At 31.7% G+C, this 23,360-nt stretch overlaps 4 protein-coding genes across 4 annotated transcripts; all 4 read right to left on the bottom strand.

Annotated features, from left to right (window-relative positions):
* Nucleotides 1-1,563: 1,563 nt before the first annotated feature.
* On the bottom strand, nt 1,564-2,052 carry LOC122591873. Its single transcript, XM_043764102.1, has one exon. It carries the CDS (start codon nt 2,050-2,052, stop codon nt 1,564-1,566), a length of 489 nt encoding a protein of 162 aa, XP_043620037.1.
* Nucleotides 2,053-5,933: 3,881 nt separating this feature from the next.
* LOC122591872 (putative nuclease HARBI1) lies at nt 5,934-7,228 on the bottom strand. Its single transcript, XM_043764100.1, has 2 exons — nt 6,447-7,228; nt 5,934-6,354 (listed from the first exon to the last, which is right to left on the bottom strand). Exons 1-2 carry the CDS (start codon nt 7,226-7,228, stop codon nt 5,934-5,936), a joined length of 1,203 nt encoding a protein of 400 aa, XP_043620035.1.
* Nucleotides 7,229-10,152: 2,924 nt separating this feature from the next.
* On the bottom strand, nt 10,153-10,638 carry LOC122591871. Its single transcript, XM_043764099.1, has one exon. The coding sequence runs from the start codon at nt 10,636-10,638 to the stop codon at nt 10,153-10,155; it is 486 nt and encodes a 161-aa protein (XP_043620034.1).
* Nucleotides 10,639-13,460: 2,822 nt separating this feature from the next.
* Nucleotides 13,461-14,529, bottom strand: LOC122594237. Its single transcript, XM_043766708.1, has one exon. The coding sequence runs from the start codon at nt 14,416-14,418 to the stop codon at nt 13,654-13,656; it is 765 nt and encodes a 254-aa protein (XP_043622643.1). The 5' UTR covers nt 14,419-14,529; the 3' UTR covers nt 13,461-13,653.
* Nucleotides 14,530-23,360: the final 8,831 nt, after the last annotated feature.

Here is a 23,360-nt window from a genome sequence, read left to right as displayed (position 1 = left end):
GAATTCTTACTGACAAGGAAATTCATGGTCTAAGTATGATATTTTTCACCGTTTTAATATAAAAGGTGGATCCGATTATTGTTTTGGCAGAATATTTGACCATTAGGCATGTTGACCCAAACCTCACAATTGACCGTTAACCAAACTCCATACCTCCAACTATAAATCCTATGAATTTTTTGACATGGACAAGGTCTTAACAAACATGGATAATGTAAAGTATTTTATTAAATAAAAGAAGAAATATGTTAATCCTACGTCTCATTTTAATTGTTCATAAATTCATAGGGGTGTATATTGCCCTCTTTAGTTGTTCATAATTTATTTGGGTTTGTTCACAAACATTTGTTAACTTGTACAAAAACACATTAATTTTTTTTTATACCTTTTTACCTACTTACAATTAGCTTATTATGATTGTTACGAATTTTCAAATCAAAATATGTCAAAAAACTACTCACTACATCCCACGACTATAAATGTCTTTATTTCCTCTTAGTCCGTTGTCTTATCGAGTAGTTATAAAATATTTTGTTAATCTTACACCATCTTTTTTTTTTATCCTAAAATAAGTATATTGCTGAAATAAATAGAAGTTTTATGCGATGATTAATTATTGTATTTTGTGTGTATATATAAATATTTTATTTTCTTTTGCAAGACACGATCTTAGGAATCAGTTTAGTAAAAAAAATACATTATAAGTTTTTATAAAGGGCTAATTAAGTTGTTATGCTATTTAATATTAGCGATATTTTAAAACAAAATATATAGAAACATGAACACGTTATTTAAGACATAAATATATCTTTTGTTACTAGCCAATTAACCCGGGTTCAACCAGGACATATTAATAAAAGGTTTATAAAAACGTATCTTCCCCACTGAAATTGCGGCAATCTAACGGTACCCATAACTTCAAAGTAGTATACCTTAAAAATTGTTTATTAACTCACATAATATGCGGATAATTTAAAGATCTATAATGATAAAATTACTTAGATAATTGAAATGTATAAATTATAAGATCAGTTGTTAAAAGAAAATAAAAATTTATTTTTTGAAAAATAACATCATAAATTAACAAAAATAAAGGGAAAATGTTTATGACATCATAAGTAAATAAAATAAAAAAGAAAAAGAAATTTAAAAATAGATTTGAAGGTGTCATGTAAGAATAGTGATGTCATAACAAATTTTTTTCTATTTAGCATAAAAATTATAAGAAAATTATATCTTTTCTGGATAATTTGAATAAAAATATGCTCCCTTCATTTTTCATTTAGACTAGCTAAACGACGTTATATACGTAATTTTCTACAAATTAATTTGTTTGTAACATCCAAAAGACTAAAACAACATACATATCAAACATTATAAAGTCTTCATTAATGTTTTGTACAATTTTGTCTTCGTATGATATATTCATCATCAAAGCTAAATATCGAAAGAAAGAAAAAAAGAACCTTTCAATTCATCGATAGATATATAGTCATATAGATACAAAATAAATAAACATCAACGATTGATCTCATTTCCACGTGTCAAAATAATACTATATCCTCATGCAAGTTTTTTCAACGCCAACTGGAAATCCACCCTCTCATTTGATGATCTCTTTACTAATTTGCCATTCCTTTTACGTAGTCCACTAAACGACGTCGTCCTCTTCGTTATCTCTTCATTTTTTTTAAGAGCCAAACTTGCTTTAATCGCCAACACACAAAGTTCTTGTAAAGAAATTGGTTTTAAAGATTTTGAAACTGGCATAAGAAAATATATTTGACCCAATTGGAGATCTTCATCTTCTGGCACGTGTGGCACGTGACAATTGACAAACATGTCTTCGGAATTACATAGGAAGTAGTTTGTGTTGTTGGGTAATTGGTCGGATAATACGTGGCGGGCTTTGATTGGTTGCCTATATTCTTGTAGCTTCCCATCTATTGAGTTGATCACTTTTGTTGTTGTTGTTGATGATGATTTTGGGCCATTGGTGATTAAAAATGTTTGTTGGTTTTTTGAAGATTGAATTGATGCACATATGCCCATATTTAATTGATGATATTTTGATATATATTAACGATTGATATAGAGTATGGGTTTTTGTGCTTTTTGGTTTTCTTTTTAGGAAGAAATGGAGACATATATATACATGTGATGATAAAATAGCTAGATATAGAAGAGTGTGTACGCATTGTAGACTATTTTTAAGCTTTGAATTAGAAAGTGGTTTGCTATTTTGGTTTATACGTTTGTTTTCACACTTAATAATATTGTAATCATGAATGAATGCATTTTGAATTACTCATATTTTTATTTTTATTTTTTTTTTGTTGTTGAGTTAATTGTCTGTGTAGTTTACCCTAAAAGTCACTTTTAGTCTCGTCGTTCACCATCCTCTACGAATGGATAAGGCTCATGTTTGATCCTTTAAAATAATGCTAGTTATCTCCCTTTCGTCAACTTATGAAACTAAAAAGATTAGTGTGTTTGTTTTAATTATAAATTGGTGTATATGTATGTGTGTCGGTAAATTGTATTATACATTTGTTTTAGAGTTAGTGTATTTGTCGTTTATATGTATTTAAAAGAAGGAGAAGAAAGTGACTACAGACAAAAAAAGAGAGTGGCCAGTACCAAAATATCCTCATGTGGAAGGCACGTGAGAGACTTGACGAAAAAGAGATAACAACCTTATCCTAACATTGTATTCTCGAGTTTTTATTAAAAGAAAAGAAATGAGAAGATTGGATAGGAGAAAAAAGGATAAAAAATTATATTTATAAATTGCATTCTTGAGTTTTATCATTTAAAAGAAAATAAAGTGAATAAAAGGATTTAAAGGCATTATTAAGTTAAAAGAGAAGGATAAGAAAAGATAAAAATATGTAATATTACATTTATAGTCTCATAGTTATTATAGTTCATATATAGGTTTAAAGGGTATATTGATAAATTTATAACTTATCTTTCCAAATCATGCCAAATATGGAAGGAAAGTTTTTAGCTTTAAAACCCCTCACTTTTTCTTTCCATCACTTTCCTTTCTTTTAATAAAAAAACTCAAGAATGCAAAAACATAAGTTTTCCCCTCCTTCCCTTTCTTAACCCATAAAATTAAAACTCGAGAATGCACCCTAAAGGATCACACGTAACCTTTATGCACCTATAAAGAACGGTGAATGATATATTGAAAAGATGAGGACGAAAGTTGACTTTTGAGTAAACTACAAGGGCAATTAATGTTGATAACTCCTTTTTAATTTCTTTTTTTCTTTTTTTTTTTTTTCCTTTTTTTGAGGTTAACATAAAATCATCTTTTATAGCATCAAAGACCCAAGTTGTTTAAGGCTTTGAGCCGGCCACTAGCCCACATGATCAGAGGGAGAGAAAGAGATCGAAAAGATGGTGTATATATATTTTTTTTATGTTCTCTATTTAGATAGAAAAGAATAGATGAAAAAAAGATAAACCATTTTTATCAGTAGCATTCTGGAAATTTACCTATGTAAAAGCTATTGGTGAAAGATACAAAGGATATAAAACGAAAAAATTGTCATCCAAATTTACCATTTTTGTTCGTAGCGCGCATTCGATACTCGAGTCGATATTAGAGTTAGAAGTGAAAAAATTGAGTCAAACATAGAATAATTAAATGATTTGTTATTATTGACCATTGATACTTGAACAAGTGCTACTTTTAGTATGATGTGAACTACGTGGAGTGTATTTCTAATCCGGAGTATAATTGTTTCGAAGACTACTGTATTGTTATTTTAGTCAATTTTCCATTTTTCTATCTCATTTTTTAGTATTCCTTCCATCCCATGTGTTTTTCACTATTGACCTTATATACCTTCCGTTATAGTTTTAGTGGTTGAGCACAAATTTTACATGTTAAATGTCTCGAGTTTAAGACCTGAAAATCTTTAAAAGAATTTTACAAATAAAGTCTTCCAGTTAAATAAATTTGAGTCCTGCAGAAGTGCAGAGAGGGCAGAGTTTTATCTCAACTAAATGTCGTACCTTCGGGCGGTGTAGTTGGGGGTTTCTCATCCTACTAGATATAGAGGGTGAGGGGACTCTCTAGTGTGAACCCAGTTAAGACAACATAAGCTAGATCCCTTGTTACGAGCAAATGATCCACAAAAAAATACTCGATGGAAATTATTATTAAATGAAAACACGTCTAAAACTCAATTAGATCATATAACTTTTAATAATTAATATATTTCATTTTGTTTTAAAAAAACCCTGAAAAAAGCTACGGGGCAAAACGTACACTTACAAAGCAATACACCTATATTATATTATACATTAAACTTGTACTAGTTTTCAAACTAACCGAGCAATTCCTTGATCAATTTTTATACCATAAGAAACTCAAAGTCTTGATGCTCCTAACAATCTTCCTCAACTGGAATACTCGAGAATTGTTTATCATTCGTCGCATCCATAAGCACCTATTATTTAGCATAACAATTAAACAAAAATATTTAAGGTTAAAGTTGTTAAAAAGAAACTTTGAAAATTCAAAATAAGAAACTTTTAGTATAGGGAATTCATTTTCGTATCACTATTTTTTATTAATGTACCACAACGTACAAGTTTTGCAGCTGATTGCCTGTAATGCATTATTGTGGTACATCTATCAATAAAAGTAGTACTAATATCACTTCCCTTTAATATAATGGAATAAGTAATAGCTAATCCCAACGGATCGGATCAACGTATACACATTCTTCGTTTAAACTTTAACATACGAGACAAAGTACCAGCGCGTTGCGATGGTGGGATTATATGTCGTAAAGTGTGATAGATCATAGGAGGTGATATGTCATAAAGTTGTTGGAACCACGTTAAATGTGACCGTCACTGATCGTTTATCATTCGGGATATGATAATTGAGTTAATTCCTATGTCTAGTAACTATACGATGGGCGTATTTACTCTTAAAGACATATTATAGGGTTTCCCATTAGATGATTGAAACTACGGGGACTTATATTGTACATACTAAACAGCAAGGGGCTAAAGTTGCAAAATGTTCTCTCTATAAATAGAGAGCCATGTACAAGAATTCTAACCCTGATCTCACCTATATTGTGTGTGCATTTTCTCTCCCGAATTCTTTCTCCCATCTAACAACAATCATCTCGTTTTGGGAACCCGACATCAATGGCAATAGTTCTTACTCTCACAAGGTCCCCTGGATCGTCATGTACACATTATCATTATCATGTTTTCATTATATTTACAATACGAATCATAATTATTCCAACAAAAGTGTGATAGCCAAATGCTTTAGCCGTACGGGCTCCACCATCGAATTTAAAAATTCTTCAAAATTATAGCGAATGATATCTCTAATGAAAGAGCATGAAATTTTAAGAACACCCATATATTTTTTATAATTTATTGATGTATGGTTTTTTCGGTAAAAGATTTTGAATAAAATGTTTGATGGAGGAGAGAAAAAAATTGAGTGATTGAGATTTGAGGAGAGAGAAAAATGAGTGGTTGAGATGTATCTAGATTTATTGTACATTATGTATCAGTAAGTGTACATTGTTCAAAAGTTGAAAAAATTTGAAGGGAACAAATGTTTTATAATGTGTAGAGATAGTAGAGATAGAGATATTTTACTGAGTATTAGGGTATTAGGAGTGGTTGGAAAGATTTTATCAACCCTCTCAAATCTAACCAATAATATACATCCACCTCACTTCACCTTTTCAACCCTCCCACTTAACCCTCCCAACATTTTTTAGTGGCATTCCATAAAATGTTCAACCCTCCCAACTTTTTTTTCTTTTTTAAATATATCAAATACATAACATTTTATTATTAAAACACAACATATTAATAATAAAAACACAATGCTACATTTAAACAACTAAAAAAAAAACACTTCACCATACTAAAACAAACTAAATTAAATCTTCAATCGGTGTTGGTTGAAAAGTCGGGTCATCGAGGTATGCCAAATCTAGACCCGATACATGCTCTGTAAAATCATACCGGAGACGATGATGGACGTTTTCGTCATGCAACTCCGGTAAAACGCTAGGATCATACACTATCGGTGTCGGTTGGTCCATTATATGAACCGGTGAAATTGCCCTCCCGTCGTCCTTAATGATCATGTTGTGCAATATACAACACGCTTCGACGACTTTGCCGATCTTGTCTAAATCGTAAAAACGAATCCGGCGCTCCAAAATCTTCCATTTTCCCTTAAGAACACCAAAAACCCTTTCAATATCTTTTCTTGCCGCTTCTTGTACTCTCTTGAACTTCTTTTCTTTTGGATCGACAGGGTGTGGATAAGCCTTAACAAACGTAAACCACCTAGGATAAATCCCATCAGTTAGCAAATAGCCACGTTTGTAATAGCGACCGCGAACAATGAATGATGAGTTTGGAGCCGTCCCATTTCGAACCTTGTCATACAAGGCGACTGATTCAACACATTAATATCGTTATTTGACCCGGGAGGACCAAAAAACGAATGCCATATCCATAAATCTTGTGAAGCGACAGCCTCAATTATGATCGTAGGGACTTTATGATCCCCACGTGTGTATTGCCTTTTCAAACTCCTTAGACAATACCTCCATTCGACATGCGTACAATCAAGACTACCAAGCATCCCAGGAAGATGATGTCGCGCTTCATGCGCCTGTTGGATCATAGCTATATCATGGGACGTTGGCCTACGTAAAAACTCGCGCCCATATATATTAATGACCGCATCACAAAAGTTGATAAGACATTCGCGTGACGTGCGATCGGCCATGCATAAATACTCATCGAAGTTCTCCGATGGTTCACCGGTCGAGAGTTGCTTGATTGCCGACGTGCATTTCTGTATCAGCGAGAAACCTTGTCTATTCCTTGAGTCCGTATGTTGTTGGAAATACAGGTATTGAGCTTCAATGTCACCAACAATCTTTAAAAACAACCGTTTACTCATGCGATAACGATGTCGAAAGAAGCGTTCGCCGAATTTTGGCGGTTTCGCGAAATAATCACGCATTAACTTTTCATGGGCTTCTTCTCGATGTCGCTCGATGTATGCGCGGGTGTCATTAGAGGAACCCGAGTCTTCTAGCTCTTCCACCGCCGCTAACGCGTCTTTAAAAAATAAAAATGAACTACCCGTTGATAAGTCGGGTAGCATAGGTGGGAGGATGATTTCGTTGGATGAAGATGAAGTAGACATTTTTATTATGTGAAAGTGTATGTGTTTTTGTTGAATATATTGTTGTTGTGTTTGAAATGGAAAAAGAATTGATTAAATAAAGGTAAAAAGGGGGAAAAAAATTTTTATAAAAAAAAGCTACAAACGGCTAAATTGTTTGACCACTCCAACGTTCCAATTGTACACGCTCCCCTCATTTTCAATTTTATGGAACGCGGCTTGTGAAACCTTCACCCAACCCTCCAGCCCAGCCTGTTAAGACAAGGAGTGGTGTACCCGGCGGTTTGGGCCCAACCTGCTCCAGCCCGTTCTCCCACTCCGTATGCACTTACGCATTACACTAGTTTTCAACTACGAGTGTACTACTTTGAACTTAAACAATTTTGCAGTATCGATAAAGGTGAACTGAATCAGTCATTAGACATCAAATTTTATACTATAAAATCACTTAAATTTAATTACAACATAATCATCATTGTCGTTTCAGTATATTTTCAGAAACAAAGTGGAAATTGTTTATTATTTATAACACCTAACTAAATTATTCTCTGAAAATAATCAAGTCGATCAAACCATTGAGAGTGCTTAGGTGAGGCCGTTGCGGTACCTTGAGGTACTTCGAAGGCAATGCCGAAGCTTGAAAATTTTCAGTGGGGTCGGGGTCTAAATTTTTTTCCTCTAACGATAAAATGGAGGTCCAAAACCGAGTATGTCAAAAATTTTCTACACGAAAAACAATATACCCCTATATCACAAAAAAAATTCGATGGTCGGATGCCCCTCCCCGCCCCTTAAAAGTTGTGCCACTGTTCGAGGGTAGACACCGGGTATTTCTATGGACGACGTTCGAAAAAGTACAAATAGCAAATTATAAACAAAATTCTCCAATTTTTATAATGGAACAATTTGACACATGCATGAACGGATCTAGAAAATTGACTCTTTATGAACAACAAAGAATTTAGCTTAAAAGCTTGAGGGTGTTATGAAACGAAAACGTGATAATATACATAAATCTGATATATATATATATATATACTAACATTGTGTCCGCGCGATGCGGCGGCGGTTTGGGGGTGACGACGATTGGCGGTGGTGGCGGTGGTCGTGGTGGAGTTGTCCATGGTGGGTGCAACTCTGTAAGTAATTTGTGTAAATTTAATTGATATAAAGTGATATTAGATATAATTTAGAAGATAAATGATTAATGATGTAAATTAATTTATAAAGGTAAAATGGTAATTTTCCATCTAACACTTTTATGAAAGAGAAAGTGATAATTATTATAAGATAATATAGATATGGGGGAAATGAATATGGGTTGTTCCTCGTCTAAGCTTTGATGAGGAACACCTATATATATATACATATATATATACTAGGTCTTTTACCCGCACGATGTGCGGATGTTAAAGAATATTTACTAAAAGTTTTATACAAACATTTTTAATTACAAATGTTTTAGTTATTATCGTATTTTTAATATCTTAGTTTTTTTTTCTAAGAACATGGAAAGAAATAAAACAAAAGACAAAATTTTTTATAAATCAAGCAATCTAATAACATTATATGAGTTTAAAGAATCTGTATTTACATACAAAGCAAGCAACAATTTGGTTGAAGAAGTAATGTCATAGTTTTATTTATGAATGATGATTGATAACAAAAACTTGTTAGGAAAAAAAAAGTATAGAGAAACATATCATATTGAACTGGAGATGGATCATATATATTAAGGAAAAACCAATCTAATAGAAACATTGATACGGTGATATGTGATATCATCAATAGGATTTAAAATATAATGATATATTTCAAGTAATATAGAAAATTTTTAAAATATGATATTTCAAGTACTCTAATATAGAAGAATTTTAAAATCTAACGAAAAAAAAAAGGAAAAGTTTGTCTAAAGTAATATAGAAGATTTGTTTACAGTAATATACGTAACTTTATCACATATCTAATATAATTTTAAAATAAAATATATATGGTTGATTTAGATGGAAATAATTTTATTTTATTTTATTTTGGATCTATAATAAATAAAAATAAATAAATATTAAAAATTGTAGAATGCCACATAAGATAAAATCCTATGTGGCAATATTATAAGATAGGTTTAGGTTGTGGAGTGCTTAGAATCGTTCGGATTCTTACTGTTTTAATAATTATATATATATATATATATATATATATGTTCTGTTAAATAAGAGAGTTTTTGTTAAAATGTATTAAATAGTTGTATACTAACCATAAAGTTCGATGTGAATTTATGATATGAGAAAAATACAATTTCTTATTGTCGGGAACGATTGCCCTGGTTTTTGTATTATTCTACATCCGCTTTGGGTGTTCGTTTTTCAGGATGAGAGAAAGGTACTCGCACGTTGCGTCGATGATGGAGGTGGCGACGGTGAGTAGTGAAAATTATTGATGTAATGTGGCTATGATGTATGGTACATCATGCATTAGAATATGTACATTGTTGAAACTTAAAATCAATATTGAAATTTTAAGTTATATATCAAAAGTAGATTTACTTTATAATATAATATAGATAGTTGAGGGTATTTTTAAGATATTAAAAAAGATTGCTTAAATTTCTAAAAATATAAAAATATATTTATAGTTTGTATTATAAGAGAGTATAGATATAGATAGATGTATATATTATCATCGATTATCTTTTTGCTTTAGCATGACATATATCTTCTTTTATTCAGACAAGATGTGATGCGAAAAAAAACATGATTTACTTCCCAACATCGAAACTAAAATGACTATAGTTATTAAAAAGTTTCCATTTATTAAACACATCAAATTAGTTGCATATATACATGCTATAACTAACAAAAACCAAAATATAGAAAGTTACCATAAACAAACAAATAAATCCAAATCCATACCATCTTATTCAAATCTAGTAAATTACAAAACTACCCTCACTCAACTATCCTCTCAAGCCTTGTCAACAACCGCCCTTTATCACCACCACCACTTCCTCTACGACTTCCACCACTCTCACCATCGTAAAACACCACCGGGTCAACCCGTTTAGCCCAGCAACCACACCCGACTTTCCCACCACTACCATTAACCGCCTTAAGCGCCGCACCAGCTTTTACTGCCAAAGAAGCCATATCTTCAGCAGGCAAACGCTTATTTGACCAACTTAACGGTAACTCAAAATAAAGTTGACCAGGATGTAACACGTCATCTTCTTGCATGGCTGTAACATAATCGTTAAAATCCATATTATCCGCGTTACATATGAAAGAATTTAATGTTTGTACCACCATGAATACTTTAACTGGATATGCGAATTCTCTAAGTCGGCCGTCTAATAGGATGAGTTTAACGGTGGCGGGGGTAACGGTGGTCGTGCTGGTGGCGGTGGAACCGGAGTAACATGATGTACATATGCCCATATTTTATTTTTTTTCATTCGAGTGTTAAAAGGGTTGGTTTTGTAATGTTGTGTGTTTTTTTGATGTTTAGTATACTAGGATGTTTGGTTTTATTTTATTGACGATGGTCTCAATGTTTTTGGGCGATTTATATGTTTTCTTGTAACGAGGGGAGACTATATATGGATCTTTAGTTTCCATATTTTCCAAGGTGATCTTCATTAAAAATAGTTACATGTCTATGTTAAGGTTTTAATGGAGTTATGGTAACTATTAAATTTATTTTTAATTAATAAAGTCAAACATGGTAAATTGGTAATAGTAAATATACCAAGTTTTCATGTTTTTTTTTTACAGTATTTGACATTAGGGGACAACTTACCGTATAATGGTGAAGCTCTGCACATACGACTACGAAATGTAGACCATAAGCCCGTGTTTCAAAGGAAAAACCCTCAGGACATGTCACTCTAAAGAGTCAAAACCATGATCTAAGATAAAACCAGAAATGACTCCAACTAGTTGATCTAGCCTTCATTGTCTAAGTTTTCATGTTTTCTATAGTATAGTACGTGTTTTCGAATGACCTCGTATTGAATTTAATTACTCTTTTCTGAAACTAATAACAAGGTAGCTTAATTTGTCCATGCCTTATGAACGTATATTTCAACTGGTAATAACCAATTAAAATTAGAGAAAATTATCTATAGATGTGTAAATTAACTATGAGAAAATGTTACGTTATAGGAAGATCTCGTAAAATATATAGATCGTGTAATGAATTTTAAAATCCTGATTATTTGATTTATTTGGGTATTTATGACAACCATATAAGTTGTCACGTGTAATTGATCGGATACATCTAATAACCAACATTGAAAAGTTCATTACATGACATACACATTTTATGAGATGTTTAAATATTGTGTACCTTTGAAGTATCATAATTAGTTACATTTGCATGTAATAATATTTTAAATTTAAATATCAAAATTTAAAAACTATTTAAAGTTGATGAATGAAAAAACTTGATATTGTGTACCTTTGAAGTATCATATTTGGAAATGGCCGGCACCGTTAAAAGAAGGATAGATAAATCAAACTTTGTATCTTTATATGAAGTACTAGTATCATATTTGACATGCATCGCTATGAAAACGTAGACATAATATATAGGATCAATTGATAATATCAAATCAACGAATATTATCAGTTAGAGAATAAGTCGAAATCATGTAGTAGCTAGTTGGATATTTAGTTTGTAAACTTTTTTAGGATCGATCAATTTTGTTCACAATCTAACATTTAAAGAAAGCTTAATTCAATAATGGAAAAGATTGTTGAAACACAAAAGTCTTATCCATAATATGACATCATAATTAATGAGTGAAATAATGATAAGTGAAATGCACATAAACAAGCAAATAATCCACACATTTTTTAAAAAAATAAAATGTTGTATTAGTTGTGAAAAAGAAAAGTGACACTAACGTATATTTATTCTTCCAAAATCTATGAATGGGATTTTTCGTTGATGGTTTTGAATTGAAAAAAATAAAATGTTGTATTAGTTGTAGGTGAAAAAGAAAAGTGATACTAACGTATATTTCTTCTTTTAGGTGAAATTTTTTTTTAAACATAAATCCGGTTAAAATAATATACGTTATATATATAGCCATTCACGATTAATTCACAGAGATCATAAAGAGAAAAAAAACAGTTAACTTTTTCTTAGATTAATAATTAAACGTACTCTTTAGATTTGGACCCGATACTTTCAGAATTCAGAAAGTTAATGCCTTTCACTTATATTCTTAGTAATTAACCATGGGTTGTCTTTGGCGACTAATTTTCTAGTAATTTGAGTTTATGGAAGTTTAAACTTGTAAATTTCATTTAGCTACTAAAACTTTTAGTAGTTAATGATTTTTCAAAAATTTAAACCATAAGCTACTTAAAGTAACTTTTAAATTGTAACTTGTAGTTTATAAAAAAAAAAAAAATTAATTTTTTTGAACATCTTTTAACTAATCATATTCTATCTTTTTGAAAATAACAAAACCAAAAAGTTTGGATCGAAGTGATTAATACTTATGTTTTATAAGGTTGGAGTTCATCTTGATACTTATATAAAGGATCAAAAAGTAGTCTCTTTATCTTAGATGTAGGTATAAAACTGCCTACATCTCAACCTCCCTATATCCGTCATCATATTAAGACCCAAAACCCGTAAAAAATGACTTTAGGTTATTTTGTATATATTGGATTTTTTCCATTGATCCTATATATTATGTCATTTTTAAAAATATTATTTTTTTTATGTCGTTTTGAATTTATAAGCTACAATTTCTAGTTATTTTGCTAAACATTCATACAAAAACCTCAAATATAAGCTACCAATTCCAACTACAGATTATAATTACAAGTGACAAACTAAAGCCATAAGCTACTTTTACCTAATGCCCCGATACTGTTGCTTATGTAATGCCCAAAAGGCCCGATCTCTAAGCCCAGTTTTTAACTCATAAAGTGCCCCGATATTTTATTTATATTTTTGATTAGGAAAATGCTAAACAAAGGGAGATGTAATCTGGATCAACAACCGAAATCACCGTAATTGCAATAATTCTTAATCAACCCAATTACCATCTTTATTCTTAATCAGCCAAATTAAAGCGAACTTCATTAATCTTACTTAAGAGATATACGTATCCAATAAATCGTCCCCGATAATTCTCAAATTTTAGTATTTACTACGAATCAAATTAAAGCTCTTTTCCTTAACGACATTAAATTAACATGTCAATAAACATCTTCATTTTAGCCATTCATAAGCACTTTTATTTTGTCATTAATTGTTGATGACTTGAGGACATCTGGCAGATAAACTTGGCAAACATTTACATTACATATTATATGCATATTATTATTGTTTTATTCAAGTGACATACGTACGCACTCTTGATTTCCATATATATATACAAAAGATCTAGTGTCACACACATATATGAAATCTATCTTTCTTAAATACCAATTCTATTTAGACATTAAAGCACCAACAACACCTGCAATTAGAGTGGTGGGGTCACCAAGAACTGCTGATATCACAAACTGCATTGCCAAACCAGCCATTTCACAACACTTCTTCACTTTCCCTTTGCTTTGATGATTATGATGATAGCTTTCCAATGTTCCCTTTAAGCTTGGAATTCTTGTCTCAAAATTCCTTGTTAGACCATACAAGTCACCACTAGAGTTACCCTTTACTCCAATAATATTATTCCTACCAAAATAAATCTCATGCCAACTCTCAACTAGCATTTCTTTCACACAAGCCACGTGCAAGTTGTACTTCTTGCACGCGGACCTGTAACTCCAACTTCGTCCTTTTCTGCCACATCTGTGGCAGGAGGACCCTACTTTTCTATACAGATACAATTTCACTTCACCATCATCCAACATAGTTGGAAGCTTGGCACAACATGGATGGAGATCAAATCCACACAACTTGCAATGATAAACAAAGCCTGACACTATTTTCTCGCATGCATTGCAATAACGGGCTATTGGCCCTGGGGGCCTAGCAAGGAATTGGAATGAACACTTGGTATAGAAAGGATGGATGATGGAAGGGGACGGGAGGGCACAATGGACGTGTAAGTCGTAGTTGCATGTTTTGCATTTGTAGTTGGACCCTATACCGACTTCCTTGCATCCATCACACTTGAATGGGACCTCGGTGTATCCTGGTTTAAGCCGGTGTTGAGGGTGGCTAAAATGGGAGATCTCATTGTATTTCATGGTTGATCTTGTGTAAGTATTAATTGGTGGATGATTCGTATATATATATAAATTAAATAAGAAGAGGACTCTGTTAAAAAAATTAGTTAGATATGTATGTAAAAAAAGAAGAATAACGTATAGGTGAGGTTTTTTTCTTCGTTATTTTGTGTAGTTATGAGGTTAGTTTTAAAGGGTAGCTTGGGAACGAAGCAAAATACGATAGAGAGAATCGCATTCCGCGACCTTTTTTTCTTTCTTTCTTCGATCTCTAGCTTCCCATTCTTAATACGGATGAGATAGTCCAATATACATTATCTCTAAAACATTTATATATTTATTAAAACAATAGGAATCCTAATCTTTTAAAGTTTTCTTTAATATAAAGTTATTTTTAAAATTTGCCACATAGGTTTTTATCCTATGTGTCATTATCACATTTTTTTGACAATATTTATCCATTAAATATTAAATAAAAAGATATTTATACACAAACTTAAGAAACCAAATCTCTTATATTTAAGAAACAAATCCCATATGCAAAAAAGAAAACTAAAACCGTATAAACTTAAATATGAGTTTAAATTTTCTATATATCTTTTTTTTTCCCTGTAAAGGCAATATTCTTTATTTAACTTTTTTGACATTGGATTCATTTAATCAAATCGTATATTATCAAAATCGTTTCATTATAGAAATTTAAATATTTTTAACTAGATAATGATATCACAATTTGATTTATTGAAGTTACGGACTATGCGGGTTCATTTCTTTTATGGGTAGCAATTGTTTTAATAAAAACATGGGTTGTAATTACAATTATTCCTGATCAAATACGATATTTAGAGCAAATATGCAGCCACAAGATACTTTCAATCTCATTTAAACTAATTTTCACTATCCAAGTAGCACAACACCATTAGGATTCTAAATATGTTCAACTAAGTTTATTTTTTTTTTGGTATTTAAATGTTGAACATTATATATATTATTGATTTCAATGTCAATATTAAAACTTTTAAAAAATAAATTTAATATCCGCACATCGTGCGGGTAAAAAACCTTGTATTTGTATATATAAATATAAATATAGATGAGTAATTGAAAGAATAATTCTAGTAGGGAATGGTGTTTTGAAACTTTTGTATCTTGCTTGTGATGATGGGTTGATTTATTCTTGAATATTATTGTTCGAATATATTCCTTCAAATGATACTTGATAAAGAGTTTTATATACTAATATTATGGAACTCTTTTGTTCCATTTTACCGATTGTTCATCTTACCATTTAATATTTATTCGACAGTTAATTACTTAATATTATCTTATAAAGCATTTTGCCATTTTTCAAATCTTAATTAAGTACTTAAACTATCTAAATTATCCTTCTTTTTTATTCACTAATTTAAACATCCATACTTAATATATCTATAATACCCTTAAATCTCAACCATTCTTTCTTTTTCCCTCCTCAAATCTCAACCACTCATTTTTTTTCTCTCTCATTCATTAATCATTTTATTACTCTAATTAATTCAAAATCTTTTATCTCAAAAACCTTATATCGATAAATTATAAAAATTGTATGGGTATTCTTAATATTTCATGCTCTTTCATTAGAGATGTCATTCGATATACTTTCGACGAATTTTTAAATCCGATGGCAGAGCCCATACGGTTAAGGCATTTGGCTATCATACTCTATGACTTGACCTATAACCCCACCATCTCACCACCGCAACGCGCAGACACTATCTCTCGTTAACTAAAACAAATAAAATAGTTTAAGTTAGAGCTACCCTTGTAGCAAATATGTTTGTTAATCGAACAATTAATCAACCTGAGAAGTTAACTTTAGAAGTATGTACCTAGCTAGATTGATCGACCATTATCAGCCATCAGGTCGAAACTTAATGTACCAAAGAAAAGATCGATAAAGGACAAACCTACGAGGTTTTCATTTCTTTGAATAGTTATGACTTTTGAGAACGTAAACAAAGACAAGCTTTAATTATGATCTTTCGCATGACCAAATTATAAGTAATAGAAATTTTGTATCGAAGACTTTAATTAATTCTTGATGGGAATAACTTTTTAGATGTTTTGCATCTTGCTTGATGCGTTTATTCACTTATTTTTGTAAGTTATTCCTTTGATCGAATATATCTTCTTTAATCTTTAGAAGTATATGTGTATCGATACTATTGGTTGTATAATAGATATCGATTGGGTTAATCGATTATAATTTTGCACCTTCAACTGACGAATAGAAAATGTTAGAATGTTTGTAACATGAATATGGAAGTGATGAGATGCAAGTTTTGTTCGGTACATTCCGACAAAGAAATGATAAAAGATGTTATATCTATACTTCTATACTATCTATATAAACAAACTGTCTCTCTCCCAATTTAACTTCTGTTTGTACACTACTCCGTGATTGGATTAAGGATGGGATGATGGAGGTGATGACATACCCCTATCGGTACACAGGACATACCGCTAGGAACTGCGATACGAAGGGTTGTCCGTAACGAAGGCTTCCGCTGTAAAATAAAGAGATAGGAATTGTTCCCCTATAATTCAGGGATTCGGTCTTATCTCTTAGTCCATTAAGGAAGGAAACGATCCTCCTGGACTCTTATTCCCTAAGACTTAAGAAAACCCTAAAAAGTCTTTAGCTTTTCCTCCAAGATCAAGTCTCCCTATAAAAAGGAGACTCATAAGACCTCACGAAGGCATTCGATTAATTATTCACACACACACGATCAATCAGGTCTAAAAATATAATCATTGGCACGATCCCAATCGGCCATATATCAATCATACTCGAATCAGCGTAAAGAGACTAACTCTACCTTCGGAGAATCGCCAACAAACAACCAAAAACACCTATCATCTCTCCTTTCTAAACCTAATCTCGGTCTGGTGTACAATCAGGAGATTTTGTGGTGGTTCGTTGGCGATTCCCCAAAGGTAGGGTTTCTAGCCTCTTTACGTCAATCGAACGGTATATGAATGTATATATTTAAGATGAATGATCTTTCTTGTGAGAAATGATCGAGAGTTTTTATGATATTGTGTGTTGATCCTCCATCGGGACCTTTTCTTGCTTTATATAGGGATTTATGCTCGGAGGAGTCGTCTAGGGTTTTTCCTCCTTTCGTGGTATCTTTCCAACTTCCCTTTTTGACCGTCCTTATTGATAGGAACCGATCTCGTATATATAGGAAGTTGATTTTGTGGTTTTATTCTTCTGGGTGCCTTCGCTATGGACGATCTTTCGGGTCATAGGATGGTTCTGCAGGGCGGGTACACCATCAACTTCTACCTTTAAAATACCAGATATACCCCTTTACATTCTGAACTTCCTCCACTTACACACCCAATTTACCTATTATACCCCTAAAATTTTCAAGCATCACGATGCAAAACATCGGACAAAATAAACACACATCTGTCGATCTAACACAACCACCATCTCCGTACTCCGGCCACCCCCTCCCAAGAGCCACTATCACAACCATCAAACACCCCCACCATCTGTCTCTGGCCGCCATCTCACCTGTATCCGTTGGTTATGAGATCGATAGCTGTCAAAAGAAACTCATGAAATTGGATCTGAATCCTTCAAAATCCGATAGCGAAACGATAAATCCAAAGCCACGCGCGACCGCATTACTTCCAGAAAAGTAAGTTCACTAGCTTTTTTGTTTGTGATTAATAATTTCACCTTTGTTTTTCTGATTATGATCATAATATTAATTGTATATTCCAGAAAATCACATCGGTAAAGATACACATTCATCATCACAACTTATTTGTTCATAGGTATGAAATATTGGAAAATATGTTCAAAATCAATAACCACCGCCTATTCAAATCCTGGCACCAACATCACCTTGGAGAACTTTGGAAAATATGTTCACGAACTGCGTTTATTCACTTATTCTTGTAAGTTATTCAATAGATATAACTCTTTTTATTATGTTAATTGATGTTTTATTCCGTTAAATTGTTAATTATTAGGTTCATCATCTTCTTTTCTTTTGCTATTAAGAATATACAGTAAGCTTATTGAATCTTTGTTTCATTATTTGTTAATTTATGGTTTTACATTGTATATGATTGGTTAGTTAGTGAGTTTGTTTCAATTGTGATTGAACTTTTGTCGATCAAGGGGGCTGATGGAGAACTTTGTATTGTTTCCAAATGAGTGTTTATTATTGTTGTGTTATTGAATGTTGAAAACGCAGAGCAAGCCTTTTGAAGTGTTATAATATTTTGCTGCATTGTCTATTTTGGCCGTTGTCCAAAGCTGTTTCCATCTTAAGGCAAGCAGCTTTCTTTTATGGGGAAAGGTTGGCTCCATCATGCGGTTGATTTTTTACCATGAATATTAAGGGAGCATTTTGTAATAGATCAATCATTTAATTGTATGTGTGTATGACTGTAACCATGGAAGCTGCAGTCAACCGCATATTCGATTTCCTGTTCTTTTATACTATGTTAGATTTGTTTTATATATATATATATATATATATATAGTAAAGTTATTTTGATAACCTTTTTTTTGCGAGAACTTTTCAAATCAAACCCAACTGATGCTTATTCTTTACATGAAAATTGTTTTTTGATTGTTTTCTGAATAACTTATTTATAATTTTGAAGTTTATAATTGTGTGGAGGCATGGATTATCATCCGTTATACAATTATGTGGAGATTTTGATTCTTGATCACATGTGCACGAATATTTCTATGATTACATGTGATCGACTTGCATACATGTGATCATAGCAATATTTGTGCACATGTGATCAAGAATCCAAATCTCCACATAATTGTATAACGGATGATAATCCATGCCTCCACACAATTATAAATTTCAAAATTACACATAAGTTATTCAGAAAACAATCAAAAACAATTTTAATGTAAAGAACAATCATCGGTTGGACTTGATTTGAAAAGTTCTCAAAGGTTCTCGCAAAAAAAAGGTTCTCAAAATAACTTTACCCAGGAACCCTTATTTTGAGAACCCATTTTTTTGTAAAAAAAGTAAGAACTCTTAAATTTCATATCGGAACACATGTTTTTTTTGGTATGTGAAATGTTGTAAAAACATATGTTGTAGAAGAAATTTTTTTTCGAAACCTTATATATAACCGTTTGTCACATGTGAACAAAAAACGTGAACAAATTCGTTCACAAGTTCATAAAAGGCTAATTTGAAGGTTTCTTGAAAAGGTTTCTTCTACAACATATATTTTTATACCATTTCACATGTGAATGAACAAAAAAAACATGTGAACAAATATATAATTTAGGGATAATGGCATACGAATGTAACCACCTATGACCAAATGGTTATGTAATGTAGTGACCTATTCAGGTGGCTATGTAATGTATGCAACTATGTTTCTTGGCTATACTATGTAAGGTTCTTTTTATTTGGGTCAATCAATGTAAGAACCTATGTATTTTTTTTGGCTATACTATGTAAAATCCGTACATATTTTACATAGTATAGCCAAGAAAACATAAGTGCATACATTACATAGCCACATGAATAGGTCACTACATTACATAACCATTTGGTCATAGGTGGTTACATTTGTATGTCATAAACCCTATAATTTAAGAGTTCTCATGGTTATTACAAAAAAAAATTGTTCTCAAAATAAGGAAACTCAATATATATATATATATATATATATATGAAAGTTATAGCCCCAAAGTTAAGAAAAAAAATGAAACATGCGAATTAACTAAACTACTTTGATGAATTAAATTACCACTAACCATTAATGTTAAATTACGTCATCAATCCTTCATATTATCAAATATCTCTAATACTCTTTTAAGTCAAATACATTTACATTAATTACCTATACTATTTGGCGGCGTAACCACCATCACCATCTGTCGTCTGACTCGTCTCCATCACACCTCTACAATCGTTGTTGTATTGCACGGTACCGTGTTAGTTGATCTTTATGCAATATAATTCTTGGTGTTAAATTTTGAAATGTGGGTAAATCTATATATAAGATTTTGCCCAGAAATAGGATTTAAGTTTATGGGGCTGGATTCAAAATTTTATTCTAGCCCAAGCTGGAAATACTGATCCACCTAAGATTTCATATATCCTATCCACCAAGATAACAGCCCAGTGAAAGATTATGCTTCAAAGAAATGCTTTCGTTTGAATCGCATCGTTGTTCAGTTGAGACTTAAGTTGTTGATTTTTAATCTATATATAAGTATTTAGGCTATCTTCGATGCTAAGGACGCCCTTAGGCGTCCTTGAGCTGCCACATCATATCTTTACAAATCCTTATAAATCCTTAAAATCTTACAATTTTATCTCCAATCATACAAACATCCTTACATATCCTTACATATCATTTAACTCCACTAAAAACAAAAAAAATATAAGTAAGGGCACCTAAGGGCATGCCCTTGGGTAAGGGCATGCATAAAAAAATCTTTAGTTTTGGACAAACTTCAACCGTAAAGGATATCCAAGGGCACCCAAGGGCGCCCAAAAACATCCCCATTGGAGATAGTCTTATAAAATAAACTAGGTATTTTATTTTTGAAATCTCCTAATCTTTTAAAATATGTATAGCATACAAATTTTATCTACTAAATCACCTTCATTAACTCCTTAAACATGAATTATTTTACGTGTCGCCATTGCCACTACGAGTCACCGCCGCCGCCACTGACACGCCGCTTTCTATACCACCGTATTGTGCGGGTATTCGTCTATACATTTCATATATCAATGTTAAACGTGATTTGTGATTTGTTTGCTAGTTAATATTCATATATCACTTAAGTAGTTAATTGTTAATACATTTTTAGCTATCAATTTGAGAAAAAAAAATTTTTAATTTTAATTATTTATTTAATTAAAAAAGTTTCAATATATGATATGTTGTCTACAAAAAATTATTTCAAAATTTAGTGATTAATTAGCCAAAGGGCAAATTAGTTTTAAAGGTATCTTACTTAAAAAAATTTCCTATGTAAGGTATAATCAAAAACTCCCTTTAATATAAGTCAATTGTGTGCAAACGCGATCTATTACGGGGACCAAAACCACCATCTGGTTTTGTTTCACCGGTTTTATGTGTGTTTGTCTTAGACCTTTGACTATATTGCCATGTCACCTAGACACGTCGGCCATTGGACCAATTGACTTGTTGACCGAAGTTTGGGAGGATACTGGACAAAAATCTCGATGTGCTTATCAGATGTTGGGAATAAATTAAAAATGTAATTGGGAAGTTTTTTCATATTAAACAAAAAATTTACAGATTAAATTAAAAATCTAAATGGGAAAAATCACAAACATGCTTGTTTACCTCTTATTTTCTGTTTTTAATGCAAACGAGCATGATACTCGCGCAATACGGCGGCGAGTCGGTGATGACGGTGGTGGCGGCATCTATTGGTGTAGGTAAAAATATTTGATTTAAAGGGGTTAATAGAGATATTTTCTAATATAATTGACTAACGGTGTAATTTAATATTAAGAGTTGATGGTGATTTAATTCATTAAGAGTATTTTGGTCAATTCGCATGTTCCATTTATGTAAACTTTAAACATAAGAGTTATAATTTTTATATAGTAGTACGAGCATGGTACTCGCGCAATGCGGCGGCAGTAGTGGGGAAGACGGTCTGTTAGAGATTTTGGGTAGTTACATAAAGAAAAAAACAAAAAAGTCCAAAGGCAAATCTGGTAATTTAAAGGCAGAATTACCTAATATAGAATATGTTATTTTTTTTATAAGGTATTATAGATAGATAACAAAATCAAGAATCTCTGTAAATTAACATTAACATAATAAATCTAATAAACTCAAAATTGAATAAGATACGGCCACCATCAAATCATTCTACATCTGTTATCCACAAATCAAATCACAAGAACGAATATCATAAAGATGATGAATTTTAAGAGCAATATCTTGTGATATGGTAAAGTGATGGATGATATTGTTATTTACAGATCTGGTATATACCGATCCATATATTTCTCCACCGTCGCCATTAAAGATCTGCCACGCCGACACATTGAAGCTCTTTTTTCTCTCTGCTGCTGTTGCTGTTACTTTTGCTATTGTTTCTTTCTTTCCTTCCTTTTATAATTCTTTCATTGATAAGAGAGGTACCGTTTGTTTTGGGGGCTTTCATCAATGTCTTTCTCTTTATATCTTTCTTTTGCTTTTTTCTCTTTCTGTTTGTAATAATCTATTATCTCTATCACCGAGATAGAATGTGTAGTAGCAGATAGGGATTAGTTTCCTCGAATGTAAGAAACTTTGAACGAATGTCTATTATAGGAAATAACTAAAGTCGTATGTATGGTACGTAAACAACTTTGAAATAATGTTTATTGTATGTAATAATTTCGTTTCAACCAATTAAAATCTGACAAGTGGCACCTGTATATGGTTGCCACGTATGTAATCTTACATACAAAAAACATTTTTTCTAGTTACTTACATACAATACACATAACTTTAATTTTTTTCCTACTATAGACATTCGGTCAAAGATAGTTACATTCCAGGAAACTAATCCCTAGCAGATACTGAATGAATGAATTGGCACCTTTTGATACTTATAGTGCATTCTTGAGTTTTATTTTGAAGAGATAAGAAAAGAAAGGGTAAGAAACTTTTAGTTTTTGTATTCTTGAGTTTTTGTTTTAAAAGAAAGGGAAGAGAAAGAAAGGGAAAAATAAAATGTTTTGATCCCAAAACTTTTTTGCCACTTTTGACAAGATTTGGAAGGAAAAGTGGTGAAATTATTATTATACCCCTCAAACTTATATAAAGGTTTTAATTACTACAAGACTATAAATGTAAAATTGTATCTTTTTATCCTTTCTTTTCCTTTCCTTCTAACTCAATAATACATTTAACTATCAACTTTCTTTACTTTT

This window comes from Erigeron canadensis, chromosome 3 (assembly GCF_010389155.1).
Source record: "Erigeron canadensis isolate Cc75 chromosome 3, C_canadensis_v1, whole genome shotgun sequence".
Taxonomy (NCBI): domain Eukaryota; kingdom Viridiplantae; phylum Streptophyta; class Magnoliopsida; order Asterales; family Asteraceae; genus Erigeron; species Erigeron canadensis.
This window is presented reverse-complemented; position numbering and strand designations above follow the sequence as displayed.